We start from the raw sequence: 27,379 nt of genomic DNA on the forward strand, positions 1-27,379 counted from the left end.
GCAGATCTCCTACCTGCGTCAGCAGCTGAATTCCCTTCGCCTCATATCTGCTGGCAGTTCCTTAACCCTTTCCTCCCACCGCCTGCAGTGGCACGGGGCTGAGCACGTGGGGGACGAAGGGCAGCAGCCCTCACTGTGCTTGTGAGCTCGTGGTGCAGCGTGTGGCCTGACCCTCTTTCCCGCGTGGCTGCAGAAGGGAACGAGGAGATTTTCCAGCTGGGGGAGCTGCTCCTCGCCCCGCTCGCTGTGCCCGGAGCCTGGAGCACTGCCTTCACTCTGCCAGCCCTCGGCTCTTTGCAGCTCAGCCCCAGCGGTGTCACATCCCCAAACAGTATGGGGCCACGGTCCCCGCGGGTCCTCAAGCCCCAACCCCCCCCCCCCCTCCCCGGAGAGCCATCGGCACAGCCAGCACCCGCCCGGCACCGCTGGCAGCCGCGCAGCCCCCAGGGCAGATTTATTACCCTTGGCAGAAGGCCCAAAGGCCAGCTGGTGTTTGGGCCGTTTCCAAGGTTTCCAGTCACCGCTGGAAGTCCTCCCTCACCCGCCCCCCCATGCAGTGTATGGGAATTGGGTTCCTGGGACAGGACCCAGCTGCTGGGACCACCCGTGGGCCGCCCACCCCTGCCTGCGTTCCCCTAAGGGCTCTGCCTTCACCCCCCTCTGCTGGGGACCAGGACCACTCAGAGGGGTTTGCGGTCACCCCACCAAGGCAGGCAGGACCCTGTGAGCCCAGCACTCCAGCAAGCTCCCCCCCCAACCCCCTGCACCCATAGGGAAGGCAGCTCTATGCCGTGATGCTGTGGAGGTGGCTCTGGCCAAGCGGCCACCGCCCTGGGCACCACAGGGCTGGGCAAGGCACAAGCAGAGGCAGAAGCAGCCCAACTTGTTTGTGGTTCCTGAAAGACAATCCCAACCCAAAGCAAACCAGAAATCCCGGGCACAGATTGGGGCTGCTCCTCTGCATTTCACCTCTGCTTGGCCACGGCAGGACCTCAGTGTGCATCTGCAGTCCCGCAGAGGGCTGGGGGTGCTGGAGCCATTCAGTAGAGACCAGCCGTCATTCACAGTGACCGGCAGTGCTGGTCCTTCTCAGTGGGCCACCTGAGCTGGCGCTGTCCTCGTGCTCACTGGTGTGTTTTTGGGGTCCCCTGCTATGTTTGGGTTATTCACAGCACCCAGCCTAGCTGCAGGGATTTGGCAGTTTTCCACAAGGAGAAAACTCGAGAAAAAAGGAGCTCACACGAGGAGAGCTGCTTGGGTAATTCTGCTTCAGAAAGACCTTCATTAGAACTGTGGTTATAACACCCAGGTACAACTCTGAGTCCAGCAAAACATACGTGGGCATTTGGCACTGCGTGATGGGGTGGAGGAGGTCCCTGCTGGAAGCAGATCCCAGCCCTGGCTTCAGCACACCGTGTTCCAGGGATGGCCCTGGGGAGCTCAGCAGGAGGAGGCATCTTCATTCAGCTTTGTTTTCCTGTTTTATTTCTTTTCTTTTTTTGTGCCACCCCATCGTGGCATAGCTCAGTTTATTTATTTATTTGCAGGGATGCAAACACGTGAGGAAACCAGCACTGGGTTTGCAAAGGGAAACAGGAGGAAAAAAAAAACCCTCTTTGATATTCCCTTCCCCTGAGACCAACCGGGGCTTTGTTTTAAAGTTGAGCTGCAAAACATCAGTTTCAATGAGAACAGCTTGCAGACAATGACAGGTTTCAAAACAGAACCACAGAGGTCGGCAGGGATGTCTGGTCTGGGGAGCACAGTCCAGAGATGTACATGGCTGTACCAGTGGCTCCATCCCCCCATCCATCCCTCTGCCCACCTATCCCTCCCTCCCTCCCTCTCTTCCTCCTTCCAACCCTCCCTCCCTTACATCTCTCCCTCCTTCCACTGCCCATCCCTGTGCTGAGCTGCACCAGGGGTTTCCCAGGATCCTCAGCAGTGCCCTGGGAAAAGCATGAGCTCTGAGAAAAGCCCAATTTTTTTCCTTAAACCTACAGAGGTGGAAGGTGAGATGCCACCTCCTGCATCTGCTGGGAGGAATCCCACGTGCTGCAGAGCTGCACTGGGCAGCAGGCACAGCCTGAGGCAGAGGGCAGGTCCCAGCCCTGCGAGCTGCAGAGGTTTGGGGCAGCAGCGCAAGGACCTCAGCAGCAGAACTGTTTTCAAAGCCCTTTATAAGCGTGACCTTTGAGAGAGCTGCCTTTCAGAGCTGGAGAAAGAAATGAACTGTATTCGGAGAGCGGTGACTTTTGGACACTTGAATTCTGTTGGAGCTCTTGGCCGAAATGCAGTCTGCAATAAAAATTGGCTGTGAAAATCTTTCAGGAGCTTCCTCTGCGCTTCCAGCAGCCTGGTCCAGGAGCAGGGTGTGGGACAAGGAGCCCAAAGCAGTCCCAAAGTGGTGGGAAGGAGCAGTGCTGGCGCTGGGGGCACGAGCTGTCCTGTCTGCTATGTGAATGAGCCAAGCAGAGACACACAAAGGGTGATGAGCCAGCTCCTAGAGCGTGGGGTTGCCCCACTGCCCCACTGCCAGCTCTGCAGCGGCCACAGCCACTCCTGTGCCCACAGTTTGCAGTGCTCTGCCTGCACGCAGCCCTGGGGTCAGCAGCCTTGCTTCCCTCGGCCTGCTGCCCCCTACCCCAACACAGCCACGGGCAGCAGGAAGGGGAACATTCAGCTCAGCCCCCGTACACATCCCTCCCCTGCCAAGAGACCCCTCTGTGCTGCAGCAACCCAGCGCTGTCCAACACAGCAGTGACGCCAGCAGAGAGCTCTGTGGACATTTAGTGTGGATTTAATAGAGGTGCAGTGAGCTTCCAGCAGTGGACACTGGGGCCACTGCACTGCAGGTGTCTGAAATGCACCACGGGACGTGGGGTGGCAGCAGGAAGGGACAGTGACATCCCACCCGTGTGCTGCTCTGGGCCGTGGGAGAAGCACAGTGCTGTCAGTCACCACAGTGATGGTGTGTGATTTCCACATCGCTGAATGACGTTTCAATGGTGGAAAAAAGAAAGGCAGAAATGATCGACCTCCTCTCTTCCCACTGCCTTCTGTTTGCTGCAGCAGGAGCTGCCCCAGGGACATCCTTCTCCCCTGGGGAAGCGGCACAGCACTGTGCTCACACCAACCTGCCTGCCAGGCTCAGTGCTGGTGCTGGGCAAAAGGAAGCCAGCACAGCCCTCCTCCATCCCATCTCCACGACAGTTCCTAAGGAAGCTCTCCCCAGGCTCTGCTGGCACGAGCTTTGGCTCAGGACACACCTTTGGCTGCCAGTGAATTTGGTGAGGACGTTTCGTATTTGGCACCACGGCTGCACCTAAGGCCCCAGTGCTGCTTCCAGCTGGCAGATATTAGAGAAGGCAGCAGTGGAAACACGCTGTCCTTCCAAAAATACTTCAAGGGAAACGTTTACCAAAGACAGCTCAGCAAAAACAACTGCAACAAACCAAGTTTTGTTTTCCTTTCAGGATGGGGAAGAGTGCGTACTGGTGGCACCAGCTGAGGAGTGCTGGGTCCACCCCACGTGCCTATAGCCAAAACAGATAAGGACAGAAAATATTCAGTCATTGGGAAGAGCCAAAGGGAACACATCAGGAAATATGCAGCAAACAACAGAATTCATAAACAAGGGTGTGAAGTCTGTGGCTGGCAGCAGAAAGCAGCAGCTTTGCTGTAATGTCACAAAGAAGTAAACTCCAAAAGGTGTCTGTGAAAAACCCTGACTACAGAAAGCAGTGCTTTAAGACCTGTGGCTGCACACTCTCTGGACAAAAGGAAAAGAATCATGCCATGTAAAAACAGAGAGAGCGAGAGACGGCCTTCAGGTGACCAGCTCTTCCTCACCAACAGAGCAGATACGTTCCCTGCAGTCCCAACAGCCTGCAGGTTTATTTTTGGCAGATCATAATTAAAACAATCGTCGTGGCTTTCGACAGAAGCCACCAAGAGGCATTGTTCTGGTTGAAGCACGTGTGCTCAGGGTGCAGGGATGCTGCAGGGCCCTGCCCCCCCCCCACAGCCACACACACTGCTGGGGGCACTCGGCTCTCGTTAGTGTTCGTGTTTCTCATCAGCAAGGAACAGCTTCTGGTTCCTAACCTGTCCAGTTCCAGAGGCAGAGTAAAAAGAAGTCCTTGTTAAGATCTAGAAACACTTTGTGTTCCTAAGAAAATCAGATCCAAGCACGTGCAAACGCTGCTCCTGGCTGGGTGTGCTTCGCTGCGGTTCCTCCACTTGCACAGTGGCATTCTCCTGCAGACAGACTCCGTCCCTCTTCCATTCTCCACCTTCCAGTCCTCTCCGGAGCCCTCAGAAGCCACCTCTCCATTTTTGTCCTCCACATTTTTCCTCTGCGCATCCTTCCTGCCCTTCCTCTTCCTCCGCCGCGCCCCGTTCCTCTCTGGCTATTTTTGGAAATTGAAGACGTCGCGTGGTTTCACGCCTCTCCTGCCTTCGTTTCCCAGCTTGGGAGAGGGCTCCTCCTCCACCAGCCCCCCATAGGGGCAGCCCTCAGCTGCGGGGTGGTGGCCGGAGCACTCCACCGCGGGGATGAAGCCGCTGTCCCACATCCCCGTCCCGCAGCGCTGGCACAGGTCGTGCAGGCTGCAGGGGATGCGGGGCAGCAGGTGGAACTGATAGAGCAGGCTCCTTGCCTAGAGGGGAGAGAGACAAATTCATTCCCTCGTGCCACGGCTGTGGGTACACTGGGGTTGCCAGAGGGCCCTGCTCAGCTCTGCGAGAGGAGTCAAAACTTGGGGCATCCCTCCTGAACGGCCAGCTGGAGGTTAAACGGGGCCTGAAGGCACTGCCTGGAGGTGAAGTGAGCAGGAGCTGCTCTCAGCACAGGATTTCTGCCCCACAGCAACACATTGCTTACACCTGCCCTGCAGCCTGGGCCCGGTGCCTCTGTGTGCTGGCACATCCCAGCAGCAGCAGCCTGTTCTTCCAGGCTGCAGACAAGCAGGGGACACAGGAGGTGCAGAAGATGAAGCACCAGTCCCTGGTTTTCTCCTTGCTCTGACTCATCTCGTGGGCCTGAGAGCCCACCTCAGCACGCATACATTTACCTTCCTGAGTACGAGTTCTCCATTCATGTGCATAGCCAGGTTGCCAAAATGGAGCAGCATCTGATCTGTGGCCAGCTGCTGCTCGATGACATCGTCCCCGTAAATCACCACGATGGCCACACAGATGAAGAGGTGGAAGTAGTCTGTCTGCAAGGAGAACACGGGCTGGGTTACAGCAGGTGGAGGCTGAGCTCTGGCTCCCCACCCTCCACAAGCACGGCCTGAGCAGAGATTTGTTGCTCCTTCCAGTTCTCAGAAAGGAGCTGTGGATTCTGATTCACAGCTGAGTCAAAGTCTCTTGCCTTTAAAGTGCAGGAGCGTGGTTTGGACCACAGCTTTCAAAGCAGACCAGTGACTCTGGGAAGACATTGCCCAGCTGTTAAGAGGAGTCTGAACCTCAGCACGGACGGTCAGTACTTTCTGAAAAGCACAGACATCCCCAGGTTGGAGAGCAGCATCCATCCTTTTGCTCTACAGGTAAACCCCTTTGTTAGTTACAGACTCTCTGAAACATCTACAACTGTGGATGCATCTACTCTGTCTCCTCTCAACATCTGACAGGGATAACTGCTGGAAGATGCCCACAAGGAACATGAGCTTGTGAAACAGACTTTTTAGGTGTCAGTGCTGCGAATGTTCAGATTACTTGGGGAACCTGTACTGTGGTGAGCCAACAGTCTTGTAAATGAACCACAGACCTCCGGAGCCGATCTGTCTGTGAGCAGTAAAGTAGCTCAGGCAGCTCCCTAGTTCTTTCACCAGGCAACTCCATGTGTAATTTCTATCACTTCCCACTGCTTTCAAGGTTAGCCCCAGCAAATCAAAGCAGAACCGGGCAAAGACAAAAACAGCTGTCACCATCTCAGCTAAAAGAGTGCTGTGGGTGAGGGCATGCTGACAGTGTAACTTCTTTGGGATACACTGCTATGAAGAGCCCCTAAGGAACCCCGCAGCCATGCTGGGGTGAGGGGCTGCGTGGACCCCCACCTGGTAGTGTGCCCAGCACGCTTCCCACATGCGCAGAGCTTCAGCATCTGGGAACTCCCGTTTGAAGCAGAGGAGGATCCAGCGGTGACAGAAGAGCATCTGCAGGCCATCCTCTCCCAGGGCAGAAAGGTGCTGGTAGAAGCGTGGGTGCATGAGCCGCAGCAGCTCCCGCAGGTACATCTGCAAGAGATGCTCTTGACTGAGCCACTGCCTGTGCCCCCAGAGCCCCCACCCATGTCCCCAACACGAGCCAGGCCCTCCACTGCTGGCTTTGGCTTTGCTCTCCCACACGGAGCCCCAGCTCGCAGCCCTGGCTCACAGGCAGCTCCTTACATCCAGCCAGGAGTACCTTGGGCCACTGCAGCTATTCCACAAGGAAGGAGAGAGGGTGAAAAGAAAGTCCCATGACTGCTACGTTGTGAAAAGAATGAAGGGGAGAGTCAGGCTGGGCAAAGCAGCACGCAGCCCTTGAGAACAGTCAGGATGTGGCTGCCTGCAGTATTGCATTTCACAGGGGCTGAGCAATGATTTTTGGGAGCCTGATGCTATGGGCACACTGCAGAGCACAGGTCCATACAATAACTAATTGCACTTCAACTGCAGCACCCCATCAGGCTTCCATGACAAATTCTCCATTTTACATTGGTGCCATCATGACCTGGACAGGAGTGCTTAGGTTTGAAATGCATTTTCCAGGATTTCACCCAGCAAACCACTGATACTCATGTCCAAACCTAAAACGTTCCCATTTTTTCAGCAAGGTCACTTTATTTTAAGTAACTCTGCCTGACAGAAAAGGCTTTTCATTTGGGTATCATTAAAAAACACCCATTAAAAATGTTAAAACCTTCAAAAAAACCCATACAGAGGGCTGCAGCTCTACTATTATGCCTCATTCATAACATGTAGCCCCAAACCAGGACAGAACAAATGAGTGAGTCTCCTCTGCCTGAGAGAAGTGCAGGGAAAAAGGCAGCAGAATCCTAAATAAACGATGACCATAAAAGATTCCTGGAATCAGCATCCTTCAGCACAGCCAAAGCAACTTGACTCTGACAGTTTATTGCCTGTAATTGCCCCTGGAGAGCCTCAATCACCTGAGATACGTTTTATCCATCAGGTGCTTTGTGGCTCTGGTGCCTGACTCTGCATAGCCCAGTTAACTGCTTTAAGTCAATCCTCCTCTTTGAGTGAGGAAGGGAGAAGTTACAGACAGGACCAAACCAAGCTCAGCCCTTTGCCTCACCAGCTGTTTCTCCATGTCCTCATCTCGAGGGGAGCTGATGAAGATGGTGTTCTGCATCAATCCCACGAAGCACCAGAAAGTATCAGACTCATCCAGGACCTCTGCGAGGATCGGGGCGACCAGGTCAGACATGCCTTGGGAGTACCCGATCTCCGGGTTAAACACTGCATAGTTCAGCAAGATCCTCCTGGAGAAGACATTCAAGAGGAGAGGTGAGACATGGGGGGCACGGCCCTCCCCTCCTACCCCAGCCATTTGCCAAGAACACGTTTACAAGTCCCACACCCATGAAGCAGATGTTGGCAGCTGGTCCTCCACCCCATCAGCAGAATCACAGCCATAAACACCTGCCCATGACCCTGCTGCAGCACTCCTGACCCCCCAGAGCTGCAGAAGGCTCCCCCCTCTTCTATGCCTATGTGCAGGGAAGCTTGGGGATGGCAGCAGCAAGAGCACCGAGGAAGCAGTGGTTATTTTTACATCCTCTGGCACAGCCATCCTGTGTGTGATGCTCTTCAGCATTCCCAAGGCAGTCTGGGCCAGGGGGAGTTAGGGATTTTTCTCCACGCTCAGTTGGGACACTGAGATCAGACATGTCACCTCATGGTTTCCACATTGGGGTTGTTCTCCCCTCGGAAGAACTGGTTGCTGCGGTCAGTCCTCACGACGTCCTTATCTACTGTGAACTGCACCTTGCGCCAGAAATCTTTCTGCTCATCTGAAGACATGGAAAGCCTGGAAATCAAACAGCCACACGTGTACACTGAGACAACAGGAACGGGACTGCCACAAGGAACAAACAGCCTTACTTCAGCTTTGGCTTTGAGAAAAACAACCGTTTCTATACTGAGTTTTCTCATCAGTTGGAAAGCAGACAAGAGGTCAGTCTGGAACAGCACATCTTCTGTCCAAAGGCATTACCAGAAGGGGCTTTCTGGGTTCTGAGAGGTGACGGGATGCATGTTCTCTGCTGAACTCCACTTCAGGAGCAGCTGACAATGGTCTCTGCTGTTCCTTGAGGGTGGCACACCAGAACTCAGCACTCTGCTGTGATTTACTCCAAATAAATAATACCGCTGTCTCTCTCCAGCTTAAATTCACCCACAACCAGTTTACAAAGCACAGTTCTGGCAGCAATAACTTCCCTGAATTAGACATACCTTCTTCTTCCCTATTTTTACATCCTGATATATTCACCTAAGATCCCATTTTCACCTTCACCCCAGCACATCAGGCTGTAGCCTTCCCTGTGAGTCAAGCTCCCTGCGTGGTGCTGGCAGGGCTGCTCCATAAGCCAGGTGAGATAACATCAGAGCTCTCTGGTAAGGCTGGCTGTGCCCAGAGCACCTCTGCTCCCCTCTCTGTCCACAGCAGCTCTCTAGAGGGAGAAGCTAAGGACAGGGGAGCAGCTGAGGCCAAGGCCACTCTGTTACCTCTTTTCCTGGATCTCAAAGTACTCCTTCCTCTTCTGCACTCTCAGTGCCTCCCTCTCCTCGGAGGTGGACTCGTAGCTGTAGTAGCGCAGCAGGAAGGGCCACACCTCCCCACGGATGGACATATCGATCCCACCGAAGAAAATGGCCTGGAAGGAGGAGCAGAATGGAGAGGAGAATCATAGACTGGTGTGAGTTGGAAGGCACCCTAAGGACCATTTGGTGCCAACCCCTGCACTGAGCAGGGACACCACGGCTCCATCAGTGCTCAGCGCCCTGTCCAGCCCGACCTTGGCTGTCTGAACAGAAGTTAGGACCGGTGCAGTTTTAGCAATCCCAAAAACAGCAACAAGGAGCTGCCTGCCACTGTGCTGCCCTGGCTTTGCAGCTCTCTCCTGACAAGTGACGCCTTGATTCAAGCTCCTGCAATTTGCACATGTTTAGAGGGAAAGTGCTGGCCTTCTATTCCCAGACGAGACACAAATCGGGCTCATTTCAATGTCAATAACCCCCCCTGGAGAGGCTCTATGATTAACGTGTCGTTCTCATGTCACGGCTTAATCCCCAATCTTGGAGACACCGCATTTCACTGCAAACCCCCCTCTCAGGACCCGGACCCGGCACTCCCCTGCAAGCCCCGCATTCTTTCATACAGTCATCTCATTTTTTCTCTCTTTGATTTGCTCACAGAGCACTAACACGTCGGTTTACCCATCCCTCTGCCTCCTTGGGATGATGCTCTGCTCAGAGCTCAGCGCACTGCCATCCCACCACCACCTCCAGCCAAACACCAGGAGCAACCTTCATCCCCTCCAGCATCGCTTGCCCCGGTGTGAAAGCAAACCACAGCTTCCACCGGGGACTCTGCCCACGCCAGGACAGCAGCAGCCCCCGCTCACCTTCTGCAGCTTGTACTCCTCCTCCACCTGCCCGCAGTGGTTCAGGTGGCCCAGCCATGCTGACACATCGAGGCGCCTGAACGTGTTCTCCTCCGGGTGTGTCTCGGAGGAAGGCAGCTTGGGCCGACGGATGGAGAACTGCATGCACGTCTTCTCATCAGCGAGCTGCCGAGCGAGGGGAGAGCAAAGCAGAGCGAAACAAAAATGAAGGCGGGAGCCAGAGAGAGCAGAGCAGCAAAACCTTTCGGTGTGGTTCTTGGAGGATGAGGCACTGAGGCATGGCACTCAGCGAGGTCGTTTTTGCAATTCCACCAATTACAACAGCACGAGTGATGAGAAGAATTACACACTGGACTGCCACAAAACAGCTTCATCCTTTTTTCTTTTTCTAAAAAAACACCCAGTTTCCTATTCCTCCCCCCATCTTATCCCTGACCTGAAAGTGAATTAATGCTGCTTACAGCAAAACTTCACCCTGCCAGGAATGCCTGCAATAAATTACATATGATTGGCCATATACAAAGGGATTGCTGTTAGGCAAGTGGGGAACGGCACTGCCAGGCTCTCTAAGGGCACTCCTGATCCCAGTGCAAGACTGCAGCTGACATTTAATTTAAAAATCAAAGGTTGCTCAATGCAAAAAGTGAGCCCATGTGACCATAATAAGAAAAGCAGCAGGGGTCTCTGTGGGAAGGATGGAAATTTAAAAATCACTGTTTCTAATAAGCACATATAGTATCTTAAACAGATAATTAAACAGCTCTTATCACATTTGTATGTAGATTGAACAAAATATGGCAAGATGCCTTGTCAAAACACTTTCAGATGCGATATGCTGTGCTTCACAAAATGGATGAAAGGCTCGGACAGAATTTCCCATGCAGTGCTGCAGGCTCCCAGCCACCTCACTGCCCAGAGCACAGTGCTGACCTACCTGTGTACGACAGCCAGCAAAATCACCTCCTAACAACGTTCCTGCCTTATCTGCCCCACATCCCAGAGGCAGAACAGGAAAGGATGCGGATGCACAACTCAGACCTCACAGCTGAGTGCACCCAGCTACAGCTGATGCCTTGCTGCCTAATTTAGTGACAGTACCTCACCACTTCAGTTCCCCAACTCCTTGTGAGATGCCCCCTGCCCCACCTTGCCTGGTACCTGCTCCTTCAGGTGGGTCTCAGTGCAGTACTTCCACTGCTGGAACACCTCTGACACTTTATCCAGGCCTCCGTGGTGAAAATGGAAGATCTTGTACTGGCTCTCCCGGCTGGCGACCACCAGCTGCCCACAGGTGCACGCCTCATCACTGAGGGATGGAAGTGGGGAAGGTAACACGTGGTTAGAATCAGAATCATAGAGCCATTGAATGGCTGGCGTTGGAAGGGACCCTAAAGGTCATCTGGTGCCACCCCCAATGAACAGAGACACCACAGCTCCACTGGTCCTCAGGGCCCCATCCCCTGACCTTGGGTGTCTGCAGGGACAGGACACCACCAGCTCTCTGGGCAGCCTGTGCCACAATAGACACTGCTAGAGCCTGTCCCCTTCTTCCTCAGCAAGGCTGCTCCGCCAGGAGCTTCCCTCGTGCTGCTAACCCTCCCGACACGCCAAAGGATTGCATTTTGTCTTTCCCACAGAACAAACCCCTGAAGCCTGCTGCCCCAGCCCTGCCTCACGGTACCCCTCTGTTACCTAAAGAAAAGGCGCAGGGATCTCATTTGTCCCAGGTCCACTCTGAAGACTCCGCAGATCTGCTCCAGGGAGCCCACCTTGTGCTGCTCCTCGCCCTGTGCCTGCCTGCTGCTCTCCGGGCTCTGGGTGCTGCCATTGGGGCTCTCGTTGCAGCAGTGGGAATGTGGCATGTGGTCATCATCACCTGTGTCCCTGCAGCAGAGCAAGGGAAGAGCCCAGCAGCATTAGGCAGAGGCCACAGTCGCACACAACAATCACAGCTGCCACGAGCTACACATCTTTCCCAGAGCTCTGATGTTGGAATTCAGAGCAGGTCCAGGGAATCAATAACAGGCTGCTTACAAAAGAGATTAAATGATTTTTATTGAAATCAACGCCCTGCTGTCCCAACAGGCGCTCCTGGGTATGGTCTGCTGCACACAGAGATGGGAGAGTGGAATGTGTTCCCCACTGCTGCCTGGGGAGGTGAGCTGTGTGGTCTCACCTGGCAAAGTCCCTCTGAACACTATGAGACCCAAGAAGGCTTCTCTTGAGCTGTCCCCCTGCAAGAGAGCCCCACAAGGCTCAGTTCAGGTATACACACTTCAGGTTGCCATGTGCAAGCTTGGCACCTGGGGAGTTAAGGAGAGGGAAGTGACACGTGAGCTCCAAGTCAGGCTGGAGCAGGTGAGCAAAGCAGCACACCACAGGGAACTGGGAGCACAGGGAGCTGGGAGCGAGCTGAGCCCATGCACCCACCCCAAGGAGCTAACTGAGCTCCTGGCAAAAAAACCCACATGCCCTCCACCAGCCCCGATCCCAAAAGAAAAATATCACTGCTTTGAGGATGAAGTGAATCTGAAACTGTGACCCCTCAGTTCTTAAAAAGGCCAATACGTGTGAACAATCTCAGCGCAAGCTCTGAATGGGTTCTGCTGTGAAATCAGGGTTTGCAAAACAAGGCAAGTAGCAGGTATAAAGACAGCCCCCTGCAATGCCACTTTATGCAATGTTTTCTAATCCGCTTATCTAACAATGTAGGCACTGAACGCTGAAAATCACACACTCAGCATGCATCTGCAGCACGGCACATCAGTATGCCTGCCGAGCCTGGCTGCAGTGCTCCTGCACAGGGCTGAGCCCCACGTGCAGCATCTGCCCGTGGTTCAGGTCACTGCACCCCAATGGCCGGGGCTCCGGACATCCCCCTGGGCTGTGGGTTATGTTTTTAACAGTTCCAATGGATGGCTCAAAGCCTCAGTGCCCACCCGCATGGGAAACAGCCCCCACAGCCCCTTCCCTCGCTCTGCACCGTTATGTAGGGACAGACTCTGCTTTGCTGCCAGCTCGAAGTGCAGCTCCACGGCTCCACTCGCGATGTCTCTGTCCTTCTGGAGTGCCAGTCTGGCACTTTGGTCTCAACAACGCCATGCAACTCTGCAGGCTTGGGACAAGGAGGTTGGAAAGCTGCTTGAATGTGAGTCCCCAGCAAGGTGGCCAAGAAGGTGGCCAAGAGTGCTTCTATCAGAGGTGGGGGTCGGCCTCTGCTCCCAGTTAACAGCAATAAGATGAGAGGTGACGGCCTCGCATTGCGCTGGAGAGGTTCAGGTTGGATAGCAGGAGAAATTCCTTCTTGGAAAGAGTGGTTGGGCACTGGCACAGCTGCCCAGGGAGTGGGGACCACCATCCCTGGGGGTGTTCCAGAAGTGTGGAGATGAGGGACATGGTCAGTGGCCATACTGGGGTTGGACCTGGAGATCTCGGAGCTCCTTCCCATGAAAACTGTACAGGTGTTGGTGAAAATTCAAGTGCTATTTTCAGCTCGAGCTGCAAAATGTAACACCTTCCTAAAGCGCTCTGTAGCCCACATTAATGCATAAGTAATAGGAGCCCTGGTGCAGGACACCCTCGTGCTGTGAGCAGCTGGTATTTGTGAAGCAACACTCAGCAGCAGGCACAGCTGGTTCCACAGGATTGCCCTGGAAAAGGTGACTCACATGAGCTGTCAGGCCGAGCAGAGGTCTCCTACCTGAGTGTGCTGAACACGGGCACAGCCACGCGCTGGAGGATGGCTCGCTGGGATCTGCCCCATGCACACTGCACGCGTTCAGGCACTGTGGGAAGTGAGGGAAAAAAGCCCCTCACTGTGTTAAGGGGCACTTTTTTCATTTATACATCAATAGTGGAGAAAAAAAAAGGAAAAAAAAAAAAAGGAACAAAAAGACTCTAAACTGTTGGCCTACTTCTTAAAGTCCTGTTCATCTACCCACGTAGCAGTGTGCAGCACCAGCAACGGAGGTTTTGTGGTTTCTGGGGAGTCCTCCATCCAGGCACACTTGATGTGCAGACACAGGGGAAGAATTTCACCATTTATTATTTATGAAAGCCAGACCATTATACCTGCTGGATGAGGGATTTGCACCAGTGCGAGCACAAATGCTGGAGGAACATTTCAGAGAGGCCTGGGGTCGTGGGAGCCAGGAAAAGCAGACTGCCAGGAGAACACATGCAACCCCCACGGGAACAGAAGGGACAGAGGAAAACATTATCGAGGGATTAGCAAACCCAGAGGCAGGAACCCCACAGACACAGCCACGAGGCCAGTTACACCTTCTCTGTTTTCTCAAGTCCCATCACTCTGTTGTCACAAAATACATCTCAGTCTTGCTGCTGAGCAAGATTAGGGCGTGATGTATTTTCTCTCAACCATCAGCTGCAGCAATCAATGCCTCTACGCCCCGTGAGCTTCTGCAGCCTCTACAAAACAAAATGCCCGTGTGGGGCTGGCCCTGTGCTCCAGCTGCAGCACGAACCTCTTGGCAACAGGAGGACTTTCAGCAGTGGGGCAGAGCTGCAGCAGTGGGGCTGACTTGCTGTCCAGCCAGGGCGCACCTGCTGCACACAGACAGGAAACCAGTTGTTATTACTGTTGCAGAGCCAGGGCAGAGACCTGCAGCAATTACCAGGGAAGGCTATTTTAGCGACAAAGATCTAATAACTCATTTCATGACAAGATGTGACACGTGTAATTATAAGAGGGAGGATGGCAGCCGGGATGTGGCGGTTATTGAGTGCCTCCCAGCCGCCTCCCAGAGTCTCTTGCAAAAGCCAAACCCTCTCCTCTTGGCTCTCCATCACCACTGTACTCAAGCACACCTCCAGTAATTGCAGCCTGCTTCACAGCTCCATCTATTCCTGCGTGCTGACTTGTGAAGCATTGTTTACAGATGATAAGCATCACCATAATGTATGAGTGCCTCGTAATGGGAACGACGTGCCCCTTCCCTCCCCAGGGCTGGTGTTCCTCTGCTTCTCCACTGCTCCCCACAGGCACTGACCTTCCAGTTCCTCTCCTCTCCAGCACAGTGACGCAGCTCTCGGCAGCACTGGCTGCCTGGAACACAAATGACAGATGGCTTCAAATAAATAATCCATCAATAAAAGTTCAAAGCTGTCCCAAAACGCCTCAACACTGAGTGTGGTGATGGTACAAAGGGAGGTCAGGTTGGGTAGCTGGAACCCAAATCTATTGTTCTGGTAAATATAAGAGTGTCCTTGACAACATACATGTATAATGAGCTGTGGAACATGCTGATTTCAGCGATAGAAGTGTGAAAGAACACAGTTCTTTGCTGGAATAGCCCTACTTGTGCTGGGTGATGGTGGTGCCCAAACCCTGACTGGGGGTAATGCAGAACGAGGTCAGGAGCTGTGCTGGATTCCCCCTTTGGCTGAAATCATTCAGCACCTGAAGGCCCTCAGCCTCGGACAGCCCCATCAGAATCAATCCGTGCTGACCCCAGGAGCAGGGAAGGGGCTGTTGGGGTGTGGATGAGTGCACAGCCAGGAATCCCAAGACGAGATGTTGGGCACCTTGGTGTGGAGGCACACGTGGAGCACAGCCAGCACTCCTCCCCACTCGTCAGGGAGAGCGGTGAAAGCCGTGAGGACGTCACAGCACAGAGTACGTCCATGTCAACACGACTTCCCAAAAGCCCTTTCTGCAGCTTCCCATCGATCTGTTTGCTTTCAAAACATAAATTTCCCCACGCTGAACTGCACTAAACGAATGCTATTTAGTAGCTAATTAACTTCCCGCGCTGAAAAGCTCCCCTAATTGTGCTTCTTTTGCCCTTTTTTAGCCCGTGTCCTCGGGGGAACCGCAGCTGTCCTACAGCATTTGTTCTGCTCCTTCCTGCAGCAGCAGTGCCCATGGCTCACGGCTGCAGGGTGAACCCATGTGTTTGCATCTCCTTCCTCCACGCAGGTCTGCAGCGTGGGACCTGAAAAGCAGCACTTCAACAATATCCCTGAGACAGGAAAAGGGATTTCTCAGCAAAGCCCCCGAAAGAACCTTTGCTTTTCAGCCCCTTCGGGACGAGAGGAGGGGACCTTTCTTACCGGTGTTTATTTTATATTTTAAATCGATGGATTATTTTGCTTTTTCTCTTTCAGTTCTACCCATGCGAAAATACAATCCTACACTAATTATGCTAATTACAATCAAGCCTTCAAACCGCCGGTCCCTTGGAAGCCCCAGTGATTACCTTTGTTCTTACACACTTGGCTCTAAGCAGCGGATGGGGAATTCTGGGCAAATCTCTGCCAGCACTGAACCCATACAGCACTGACCCCAGCCCAGCACCACTGCCCTTGTGGTGCTCAGAGCCCAAAGGAGCCAGGTGCTCTGTGTTAGCAGCAAGAGGAGTGAATCACTGACCGCACCACCAGTGTGCTTAACGTGAAGCAGTGTGTGGGAGCAGACCTCAGCAGCACCTGCGTATTCCTCAGTTACGATCCCAAATAAATAGCTCCACTGCCCCTCGAGCTGTAATTCCTGATCTCAAGTTAGCTGTCGCTATTTTTCTTCCACAGAGAGCTGGCAGCAAACCAATGGAGGAAGCAAAACCAAACCTGCCATAATTAACGTGCTTGCTGTTCAAATATTGATACAAAGACGGAGCTGTATGCCCACACCGTCGCCTGGCTCTGCCCAACCTCACAGCTGCTTGGAGCAGCACGGCCCTGCCTGGAGCCCAGCCCTGCCCCACTGCTATGGGGCAGAGCCTCACCAAGAGACAGCACTGTTCTCAGGGGCACTGCTCCAGGTATATGTGGCACTAAGAGCTTCACAAACCACACAGACCCAGAGCCAGGCCCCGAGGCTGAAATCATCAAAAGCAAGCGAGTGTGATGCAAGACCCTGCAAGATGTTACAGGAGTTGGGAACCCAGAGAGCAATTCCCTCGGCCCTGGAAACACAACCACCCCTGGCAGCACAGCAGTGCCCATATGTGGCCCTGGCCTGGTCTGCAGAGGGCTGAGCAGCACTGAGGTGCTGCCACAACAACGTGATGCAACAGCAAGTTGTGCTATCCCTGGGGAGGCCATTTGCTGATGAACTCCCCAGGAAGGGATGAGCAACACTGGCGAAGATTGCATCAAGTGCACCCAGGGAGCTGCTGCTTGCATTGTGTGCTGCACCTGTAAGAGCTGCTCATGTGCATTCCCAGCTCCTTCAGAGCATGAGAACTCTACTCCAGCATGAAAAGGTTGCTGCATGACTCAGAGAGTGGTGGTCCACGGCTCAGTCTGGATGGAGAGCAGTGATCAGTGGTGTCCCTCAGGGGTCAGTACTGGGACCAGTACTCTAATATCCTCAGTGACAATGACAGTGGGATTGAGTGCACCCTCAGCAGTTTGCGGATGACACACCTGAGGGATGGGATGCCATCCAAAGAGTCTGGACAGGCTGGACAGCAGGCCCAGGAAAACATCATGAGGTTCAATGCATCTCAGTGCAAGGCCCGCAGCTGGGTGGTGTAAGGATGGAGCACAGCCCTGCCAGAAAGGATCTGGGGGCACTGGCAGTGGGATGTGTGACAGCACTGTGCCCTCACAGCCCAGAAAGCCAACCAGAGCCTGGGCTGCATCCAAAGCAGCATGGTCAGCAGGTCCTGAATATCCCAATCTAGGTGTAGATGTCTCTGTTTATTGCAGGGACCAAACAGCCTTTGAGGTCTGTTCCAATCCAAACCATTGTGTGATTCTACAGCCACAGTTTTCACTGCTGCAGTCAGCAGCCCCTCACAGCTCTGCTGCCTGCAGCCTGGCTAACTGGGCACACAAATCCAACCCACCACTGCAGTGCACCAAGTGCTCCAGCAACTGACTGGCACAGAGCTGCTGTCATGACCAGCTAAAGCGACCTCAGAAGCACTGAGAGACACCACGCGGGTGTCAGATGCTATCTCATCGCCAGGACGTAGCAAAAGCTTTTGGTTTCACTTTGCTGATGGGAAAATGGAAGCTGAGTAATCTAGCAGGGCAGCAACAGCCCAAGGCCAGGTCCAGATCCCGTGGTCCTCAACCGGTGCCCTTCAAAGCAAGGCAGATGTTTCCTGACAGATAACAGTGATAAGGGGAAAAAGGAACAGAAAGAGACCATTTTATTTCCAGCATTGCCCCTCTCCCACACAAACACAGCTCAGGATGAAGCTGCTGTCTGCACACCCACCTCCCAGCAGTTGCTGTCCCCAGGAACCAGAGGGCCAACAGGGGCACGGGAACCTGGAAGGCACGGCCCCCTCCTGCCCACGGCCCGACCCAGCCACAGAGCACCACGAGTGTGTGCTGCTAATGGGGCACTGCCCTCTCCACAGCCCCAGGAATTGTGTAAATGGGAGGGAAGCATTGATCGCTGCATGGGAGCCTGGCAGCCTTTCAAACTGAGAAGAAAAAAAAAAAAAAAAGAAAGAAAAAAAAAAAGAAAAAGAAAGAAAGAAAAAAAGCACAACGAAACAAAACCCAACAATGGATACGTTCTTATTTCCTTCTGCTCTAAAAAGGAGAGTTGTCGACTTAAAATGACTGACTCATTGTGCAACTGCAAGGCGTCCCTGCTCCCTCCTGCCCCCGCTCCCTGCCTCGCACACAGCACTGGGGTCTCAGCTCTGTCCTGCCCCCAGGAGCACGTCCCAGGGCAGGGATCCAGGACCCCCTTGATGCCCGTGCCATGCAAGCTGCCCATCTTCATCTCAACTGACCTAACACATCCTAATTCTTCTGCAGTGTCATGCTTCTCCATTTCTGATGGTACCCGACCACACGGAAGGGATGGTGGAGCTGGAAAACCTATGCAATGCATTGCTGCAGTTCTTGAAATAAGCAGGGAGCAAAGCTGAAGTTCTCTTTATTGCAGCTCCCTAAAGGCAAGGGAAATAACCAGAAACAGTCGCTCCTCTTGGGAGGGAGGGTGGTGGCCAGGGGGCAGGGAGGGAGCTGCCGCCAGCAGCACAAACTTTGTTCACACTCCAGCTCTGCTGCATGGGGGAGCTGCCAGCAGAAAGCCCTCCCGAAACAAGGAAGCTGCTTTCAAGCTCGTGGTGACTTCTGGAGCAACGTTCCCTGCCCCTAAAAGCTGGGGTGAGCATTGGGAGTCAGAGTTTTGGACGAGGCTTCTGCAGAGTATTCTGTGCAAACTCTCTGGCTTGAGCAGTTTGCAAGTGGCACCCAGATCTGCAGCTATCATGCACAAGGCCCTGTGGGGAGGAACAAATTGGCACAAAGAAGTGGACACACTGGACAAAAGCCTTTCAAGTCTGAAGTCCCAAACAATGAAAGGTCTGTTTAATTAATCTGCTGCAAATTAGAAGGGCCATATCCAACGTAAGAGGCTTCCAAGCTGCTGCCAGAGGAGTTAAAATAAAATAAGAGAGGAAGGGAAGGAGCAGCCCCCCAGGAGCAGCAGGCAGGGCCAGCAGAGGGCTCCCCAGCAACCAGGGCAGTGTGCACACAGTGGGGGCTTACAGCTTAAATTGTGTTTTATTTACAAGAGAAAAAAAAAATCACCTGTCCTTTATTCACAGGTCAGTGCCATGGTATGTACTGCAGCATACCTCTTTGCTACAGCTGTATGACTCTGAGAGCACAGATGTGTCACTAAAAGGAGTGAAGTAAATAGAAGTTATACCTAAAGCAGCCTGATTGGTGATCACTCCCTAAAACTCAGGTTGTGTTACTTAAAAAAGGAAGTGCACTTCTTCCACGGTGACAGGGACAACTCAAGCACTCTCAGCATCACGTGCTGCTTCCAGGAATAAAATGACATCTCTGAAGCAAACTAAAGTGCAGCTAGCAGTGCACTTCAGTTGGTTAAGTCACATTCAACACAACATTCTCTGAAAGCACGTGCAGCTGAAGGCTCAGCCCCAGACAGCAGCCCAGTGCTGGAGCAAAGCCTCACTCGGGAAGTACACCTAGGAACCAGCAAAAGTGAAACTGCAAACCCTATTTCACGGCGTCAGCCAACACACACAGAGTGGACGAAGAAAAAGCCATCTGTCAGAAGTTGTGTTTAACTCATGCAAAGGCCTCTCCAAGCTTTCAAGGTACGTCTCATGGCATTCATCTAGTTCCCAAAGCCCTCTCACAGTCCTATCCGTGGCTGTCGATAGCAGACAGCCACACAGAGCAGCCTGCACTGCTCACAGGGCTGCCCTGCAGGGAGCAGGGTGACTGGGGGAGATGGGGAGCACTGCTCTGCAGCCCCAAGCCCCTTGGGCTCACACTTAATGTCCACACACTGCTGAGACCCCCCACCAAACATGAGACCCATACAAACGTCTGACATCACTGCACTTATGTATGCAAAAACAAACATCCAGAAAGGGTTAAGCCGCTCAAGAAACTTTGCTTCCTTTCATAAACTTGTCCTTACTGGCATCCTCTGGGTTTGAGATTAGACCATGAAAAACAGAGGCCAAATCTCTCCAAGCGCCGTGCCTCCATGCAGTCTGTGTGTTGCTGACACATACAAAGCAGAACTTGTTTTTCCTAATTTCAGGAGTAGTTTCAAGTTCAGTTATATCCTTAAAATCAGCCCTGGGGTGCTTCATGAACAAACCCATCCTCTGCACCACAGAATCGAGCAATACAGAGAGCCAGAAACACTGTGGATCAACGCGGGAAGCCATCAGGTGCACAGTGATAAGACCCCCTTTGCCAGGGGGCCCCCTTCCCCCCACACTGAGAAGGCACTGATCTTTGGATGCAGCAGCAGTGACTGTATTACTCAAGTTAAACACTTCAGGATTCACATTTCTGCCCTATTGTGACCGTGCTGACAGCAGAGCAGCCTTCCTGTCCCCTGAGCAGAGCCTTGCCCGGAAGCCAGGCTCGCAGGACGCCAGCCAGACACTTTGATGTGGCTCTGCACCAGCAGCTAGCACAGCACGGCAGAGCCAGCAAGACCCACAGAGGACCTTCCCACTTCGGTAATGCTGCTCCCAGGGCTCCAGACAGCTCACCAGAGGGGCTCACACATGCACAGCCCTGCACGATGGACAAGGCCAGGGTTCAGTGAGCAGGGGCAGGACTGGCCAACAAGCAATTTCCTGTGAATTACACAGGTGTCATAACCAAGGGGGAAATAAAGCGAGTCTGAAGCCAGACAGGATAGTCAGCTCAACGTTACTTTGAAGCTTCTCAATTTCCTTTAACATCCCCAAGCTCAGCAATCGGCAATTCACCCAAAAACTGGAGATAAGGATGAACTCACCTGCTTTCGTTATCCAGAAATACAGAACCACTGCTTTTCACAAGGGCTTCACTAATGGGAGACAGGCAGAATGGGGAAGAGAAGGCATCAGAATCGGAGTCGAAAGTACTGTCCCTGCTCACATCATCAGCAGACAGCTCCAGGGAGCCCTCATCCTCCCCCGGCTCTGGCCTGCAGTCCAGCCCTTCTTCCACAGACAACTCCGACCTGTTCTGCTCATCCTGAGAGCTGATTGTCGAGAGGATTCCTGAGTCGCTGCGGGCAGGCTGCGGGGACTGGTGGGCACCCTCTGCCACCACACAGCTCTGGGGCAGCCTCTCCCCATCCGGAGAAGGGGAACTGATGTAAGCCCCGTCCTTCACGAGCTGTGACACAGTCAAGATGTCTTCCTTCAGCACCACTGCTCCTTTTGTCTCGGTGGGAGAAGCCTCCTGGGCAGTGCCGAATCCCTGAGCGTGGCGGCCTCGTTTGCGGGGAGCTTTGTGGACTGGGGAGCTCTCGGGGGTGACGTAGCGCAGGGCTTCTTCATCCTGCCTCTGGATGCGAGAGTTTGGGACCCAGGCGAGGATGAGCGTGGTGCCGAGCAGCTCGTCCTTCTCCATGTACAGGCACAAATAGCCTTCAGGAGAGCAAAGCAGCAATCGGTTACAACACAGCTTCACTCTTAGGAAAGTGCCTAAGCCAGAAACTTGCCCTTCCCCATCGCCTCCCTTCTGACATCACCACTGCACAAGGGCAAAGCAACAGCTTTTTGCCACCACAAGAGAATTCTGCCAAATGAATTGTGGAGATCTCAGCATCACTCAGTATTTGCAAATAACTTCAGGTCTGCGCATGGCTTTTGAATGCTCTGAACTCCCTCTGGCCAGAGTGAAGACAGAAATTGCATACAATGCTTTCAACTTCCTGGTTGGATTAGTAATCAAGAGTAAATTCTGAAATATGTTGCCACATGAAAAACTTGCACTGTTTGTTAGTTAAACAATGTCAAGTGCCAGCTGAACATTTCTTCTTCTCAAGAATATTTACCTTAGTGTAGCCAAAGGGCTACAATTCTCACGGAAAGCCAATAGAAGAGTGACACATATGGAAGGGGAAGTGTGGGTCAGTGTTCACAGAATAATCAGGTTTGTGAAGTTAAGCCAGTAGCCACAGCTCTCTTTGATGAAAACATGAAAGAGCACAGTAACAGATGAGAATAAAGGGATAGGGGTGGTATCTATCTTCATTTATGCCAGTGCATGGAGCCACAATCAGGTTTTATTTTCCCTCTACCAAAGGTTGGTGAGGCCACTCTAGCAATAACAGTTTCAAGACGATACTTGGCTTTGCTGAACCATGCACATTTGAAAGAGCAACAGAAGTTACTGCCCTCAAATGACAACTGTTCATCTTCTGGCAATATAAAAAGATGTATTGAAACAGACAAATCTATGCTACCAGAAGAAGCAGGGTTGTCAGTTTTTCCTATTAAAAGAAGAGCTGATAGATCAGCATGTGGATGGCTTTCCTCCATGCCTCAAAGCCTGCCTTGTCCCACTGGTGCACAGATGTTGACAGAAACAAGCTCCCCAGGAGCAGGAGAGGGAGAAAAGATAAGCAAGCAGTGCCTGCAGCCCCATTACCTGGGTGGTGCTCCCCGATGCCCTGCAGCAACTCAGGTGGGTGGACGCAGACATTGTTCTTGGAGTAGATAATCTCCCCATCGAGTATGGAGGATGAAGTGCTGCTGCCACCAGGATACAGGGTCAGGAGGTCAGAAGCTTTAGAGGAGGCACGTCGGAGGAGTCGCCCCAGAGACATCGCCGAGGAAATGTTTCCATTATCTGTCAGCTTTAATCAGGAGCCAAATTCAGAAGACCTGCCAAGGAGGAGGAAAGAAAAGTGTCAGAACAAACACAAGGGCAGTGCAGCACTTGCCTACCACTGCCTGAGATCTCCCATCAACTGCTGCATCAGTTCGGCTGCCCAAGAAAGGGATCCAGAGCACTTGGAGGCTCTAACATCCCCTCTGTGGGTTAAACATGCTAAAGCACAGAATCCTTGGATGTTTCTGCAGTGAAGGAATATGGAAGCAGTAAGAAACCAAAAAGACCTGTGGTAGTTAAAAGGTCTTTTCAGAGAGAAGTGACATTCCACAGACAGCCCAACAGGACTCAGCACAGAGCACTACTGCTGCCACTGCCCTCAGCTGGATCACACAGCACCACAGCACTGCAGAGGGGACATGAGGAGAGGAGATGCCTCCTTCTGTTCCTCTGTATTTACACGGCCTCACTCGGCAGGAGCAGGCCAGCCTGACCCAGCAGCCATGGGGCTGGGTGCAGTGTTCATTGTGCTCTGCAGACCACAGCGTGAGCAGTGAGGGGCAGCCAGGAGGAAGAGAAGCAGACAGGCTCAGGTATATGCTGTCGGAGGCACTGAGTGCAGGGAGCATGTAGGGGTGTAAAGCAAGCATGGTTTAACGTGGAATTCCTCTGATTTCTTGAAATGTGGTTTTAACAGTACCTCCAGATAAATGAGGAAGCAAGGAGGCCGAGAGGGCAAACAGAAGCCAGAACTTCCCCAAGAGCAGAGTGAAAGCTGCTGGGAAGGAAAACAGCAGTCCCAGCTTGAGGTCATTTTTACACGCAGGAGATGGCAAATGAGACCACCAAGTCATTAAAGTGCAAGCTATTGGCTGAACTGGCAATCGTGGCATTTGTCAGCTTGAATCATTGCTTTTGCACTCCAGCATTTGCTGGATCTTGGCCTCAGCCCCACCGTGTACTGTGCCCAAAGTGTGTTGAGAAGGTATTTACTTTGCAAGTCCTTCACACCCATGTCTCCTGCATGCACCAAATGCAACATGTATCTCCACTTCTCAGCCCTAAGGAACAAACACCAGGGGAGCCACATGCTCATGCCAGACTGTCAAAAAAAACCCCACCACTGCTCCAGGCTCTAGGTTGTATGTGGAGGAAGTCATCTGTTTGAAGGTATCCACAGAGGAAGCCACCCTTCCTCTTGCTGCACCCTGCAAGAATACAACCAGTGAGCTCTGCTGCAGTTCCTCCTCCCCACCACTGCGTTCCAGCACAGTGCTGAGAGCCCAGAGCAGCGATGCAGAGCAACCAGTGCAGCATCACTGGCCCTGAGCTTCCACCACACCCACAGAGGCTCAGCTGTCTAAAAAGGCAAAGCCTGCATAAGCAAAGAAAGAAGGTGTGATGAAAGTGGTTGCAGCTGTTGACCAGGGAACGCCTCCTTGAAAAACACAGACAACAGATGGAGATGCACCTACGAAATGTGAGTTTATGTGATGGATGCCCCACTGCAGCTCCCCGGGGGCTCTCAGGACGCAGGAAGAGGTACAGGACTTCTCTGCCAAGAGAAGCAGCATTTAATTAGCTTTTACCTGGCATAGCAGAACAAAGCAACAAGTAAAGATCTAAATTCCTTCGGCTTCATAGGGAGCGGATTTAAGGGAAGTATCACTTTGATCTGCAGAGTGCCTGTTGCTTCAGGACTGCCTTGATGGGTGGAAGGCACTGGAGGTACCTATGCATTCATGAGCAGGTTGTGAAGAAGAAATACAAATGCCAGGAGGTCCAGAGTAACATCCTGTAGGTATGGGAATAGCTTGCAAACCTGCCTCTGCACTCCAAAGGGCAGGAGCTCAGGCAACACAAACCAGCAGTACCAGAAGTACCAAATCCACAGGGTTTGCTCCGTTCTGAGCCCTTCCCCACATGGGACCATGTCCCACGGCCTGGGCTGCAGGAAGTGGTGATGCTACTGCCCCAGGCATGGGCTAGGGAAGGCAGCAGGACCCTGTCCTACAGCTGTGTCAGAACAGAATCCACACTGTTAAAAACATACTTTTCATACTAACTTTCTATTTATCCCCCTCATCTGAAGGGATTCTTTCCAACATGGCAAACCTGCCCAGCTCTCCAGAACCTGAAGCACTGAATTAGCTGGCAAGCTCTTGCTGAGTGCCAACATCTATTAAGCACGCAGATGTTTTCTTCTCCCACACATTAACTGCCACCCAAAAAACCTTCACTGCAGCTCCCAGGCCTGCCCTCACCATGGCTGCTGCCCAGCCAGCACCAGCCCCTCAGCCACCTGGGAGCTCAGAGACACACTGGGCTGCCAGCTCCTCTGCAACAGTGCAATACCCTCTGCACAAGAGCCAGCCCACTTCCAGGCAGCAGCATCTCCAACAGCACAGGCTGCCCGCCTCCCTTGGAAGTGCCCTTCCCCTTCTCATAAACAAGATCCTGTTTGGCTTGGCAGATCACACCCTCACCTTGGCAGCAGCTCTCGGACCAAATGTCACTGCCTCCGGTTGCACAAGATCCCTGTCTGCTGGAAGAGGAGGGCAAGGCGGGCTCCAGCACATTGCTACAGACCCCACAGCCACCCGTGGGGCTGCTCCCACCAACATGCTCAGCCCAGGGTCACTTAGTGGTGTGCTGCAGCCTATGGTCACGCTGCCAATGCTCCGTAATCACTTCACAAGCAAAATAAGCCAAATGACAGAGCTCTTGAAGGGAAACATGGGGCTCACAGCATGTCTGGGCACAAAGGAGAAATAGGAGCTGTCAAAATCAGCACCAAATTTGAGCATGAAACGCCATAAGAAAGAAAACCAAAACAAGCTTTTCTCCCTTCTTCTGCCTTAATAACTTCAATCTGATTTTGCAGATTAAAAGAAGAGTCACGGCACAGTAGAGGTCTCAAACCTGGCAGAAGTTACTGCCTCCTCCTCCTCCTCTTGGAGGCAGCAATTGCTCCATCTGCACTCCAGGCTCTGGGTGGCAGAGCATGGACTTGGAGCCAGGTATCAACCTTCCCTTTGTACTAAGAAAAAAAGCAGCTATCCAACCCACTAGCTATTAGCTAGAAACAAATCAAGGAAAAAGAAAAGTTTACCGTGGGGAACCATTCCATCCCATTTTGCAGGGAGAATGATGTAGGTCACCAAAAGCCTTTCCTTTCCAACCTGCATGTGCAGCAGTGGCAGGCAGGGCACAGAGCAAAGGAAGCAGTGATAGCAGCCACAGCGTAGGCTGGAAATCCATGCAGAGCACACATCCTTGCCGCTCCCATGCAGCAGGTTTGGCTCAGATGCATTTCAGCTGAGAGGTAAAGAAGGGACAGCAGACTGCACGCTGCAAGTTTGTGACTCAGAGATAAAAAGGGAAACGAAATGCCATCATCGGCGCCTGCTGGCTGCTCCCAGCCACACCTGCTCAGGCATAAAAAAAGCAAACACAACGCTTACACGCCTCCAGCCCTAAAAGTCAAACGGCAGCATGAAATTATTTGTGCCTCATATCCCTCTGTCCCAGGATTAACCATCATTTCACATTACTTAAGGGCAGCACTGCTGTGTCAGACGACATCGAAACGGCCTTTAATTAGCACAGTCCTGCAGCTATGGCACCTACAGAACTCCCAGAGCCCATCCAGGCACACGGAGCAGGACCTCACTGTCCGGAGCAGGTTCAGAGGTGGGCCCGTGCCCACCATCCAGCCCGGACCCTGGCAGCACCCACAGGGCAGGGCCGGGCAGCAGCTGGCACACATCCTCCGGCTTCAGCCCAGCGATCACCGGGATGAAAGCGCGTCCCACAGCCCCAAAGGCGGCTGAGCAGCATCCTTCCTCCGAGCTGTCCAGCAGCAGCCGCTCCTCCCGTTCCTCCTATTCTCTCCTAAAAGACCTTTCATTACTTTGTCACCGACCGGCAGCCGAGCGCAGCGGGGCAAGGCTGGGGCCGGTGGCAGCCCGGGAGGGACAGCTGGGGGGGAGGGGAGAGACAAAGAGCAGGAGACGGCCGCGTGCCGCTCCCGGGCACCGTGCGGGGGCTGTGCCTCACGGGCCCGGGCCGTGGAACCACGGCTACCGACCGGGCCGGGAAACTTCCCCCCGCCCCGTCCCGCTCGCCCCGTACCCACCGGGCGCCGTGCGGGGCCGCCGCCTCCACCTCCTCCACCACCACCTTCTCCTCGCTCCGCGCGGCCCCGAGCTGTGCCCGCCCGGCCCCGCCCCGCCTCAGGTCTCCCGGTAACCTCCTCCGTGCCGGCGGGGAGCTGCGGGGAAGGACGAAGAGGCCCCGCCCGCCCCGGTGCCCCGGTACCTGTGCCCGCAGCGGGGCCGGAGGGGCAGCACCGGGCTGAGGCGGCGCAGCCGTTTCTCCCCCCCCGCCCCCCGATATCGGGGCGAGGTGGTCGGGCCCGGCCGTCACGTGACCGGCTGTTGACGCGTCGCCTGGCAACGGGAAGATGGCGGCGGCAGTGGGTGAGCGCGGCCGGGCCCGGCACAGTGGAGGGGTTTTAATTCGGCGTTTGTCCGCGGTGAAGACCTTCTCCTCCGTCAGCCCACGGCGTGGGGCGTAGCTGGGTCCCTCTGAAGAGAAGGCAGCTGCGAGGCTTTCCCTCATCAGTCCCTAACGCGCTCTGTTTTCCTCTCTAGTGTGGGTCGCAGCTATGAGCACACTGATTTTATTGCTGCCACCACA

The 27,379-nt window shown here is 53.6% G+C and overlaps 1 protein-coding gene across 1 annotated transcript; it reads right to left on the bottom strand.

The window, feature by feature from the left end:
• Positions 1–3,100: 3,100 nt before the first annotated feature.
• TBC1D16 (TBC1 domain family member 16) lies at positions 3,101–26,894 on the bottom strand. Its single transcript, XM_065735311.1, has 12 exons — positions 26,817–26,894; positions 22,496–22,731; positions 20,871–21,489; positions 11,333–11,524; positions 10,799–10,946; positions 9,641–9,805; positions 8,742–8,890; positions 7,909–8,043; positions 7,309–7,495; positions 6,063–6,242; positions 5,076–5,222; positions 3,101–4,661 (listed from the first exon to the last, which is right to left on the bottom strand). The coding sequence occupies exons 2-12, from the start codon at positions 22,671–22,673 to the stop codon at positions 4,413–4,415; spliced, it is 2,349 nt and encodes a 782-aa protein (XP_065591383.1). The 5' UTR covers positions 22,674–22,731; positions 26,817–26,894; the 3' UTR covers positions 3,101–4,412.
• Between the last annotated feature and the right edge of the window lie 485 nt (positions 26,895–27,379).

Source organism: Cyrtonyx montezumae, unplaced genomic scaffold, assembly GCF_038088225.1.
Source record: "Cyrtonyx montezumae isolate F1298 unplaced genomic scaffold, pur_monq_1.0 scaffold_19, whole genome shotgun sequence".
Lineage (NCBI taxonomy): Eukaryota > Metazoa > Chordata > Aves > Galliformes > Odontophoridae > Cyrtonyx > Cyrtonyx montezumae.

What these genes read in the sequence shown, in the direction of transcription:
- TBC1D16 (XM_065735311.1), bottom strand. Translation starts at nt 22,673, where the DNA reads ATGTCTCTGGGGCGACTCCTCCGACGTGCCTCCTCTAAAGCTTCTGAC. An exon ending in CATCGGGGAGCACCACCCAG is followed by an intron (nt 21,490 to 22,495) that starts GTAATGGGGCTG and finishes GCTCTCCTGAAG; the next exon opens with GCTATTTGTGCCTGTACATG. An exon ending in AGGACATGGAGAAACAGCTG is followed by an intron (nt 6,243 to 7,308) that starts GTGAGGCAAAGG and finishes CATCTCTTGCAG; the next exon opens with ATGTACCTGCGGGAGCTGCT.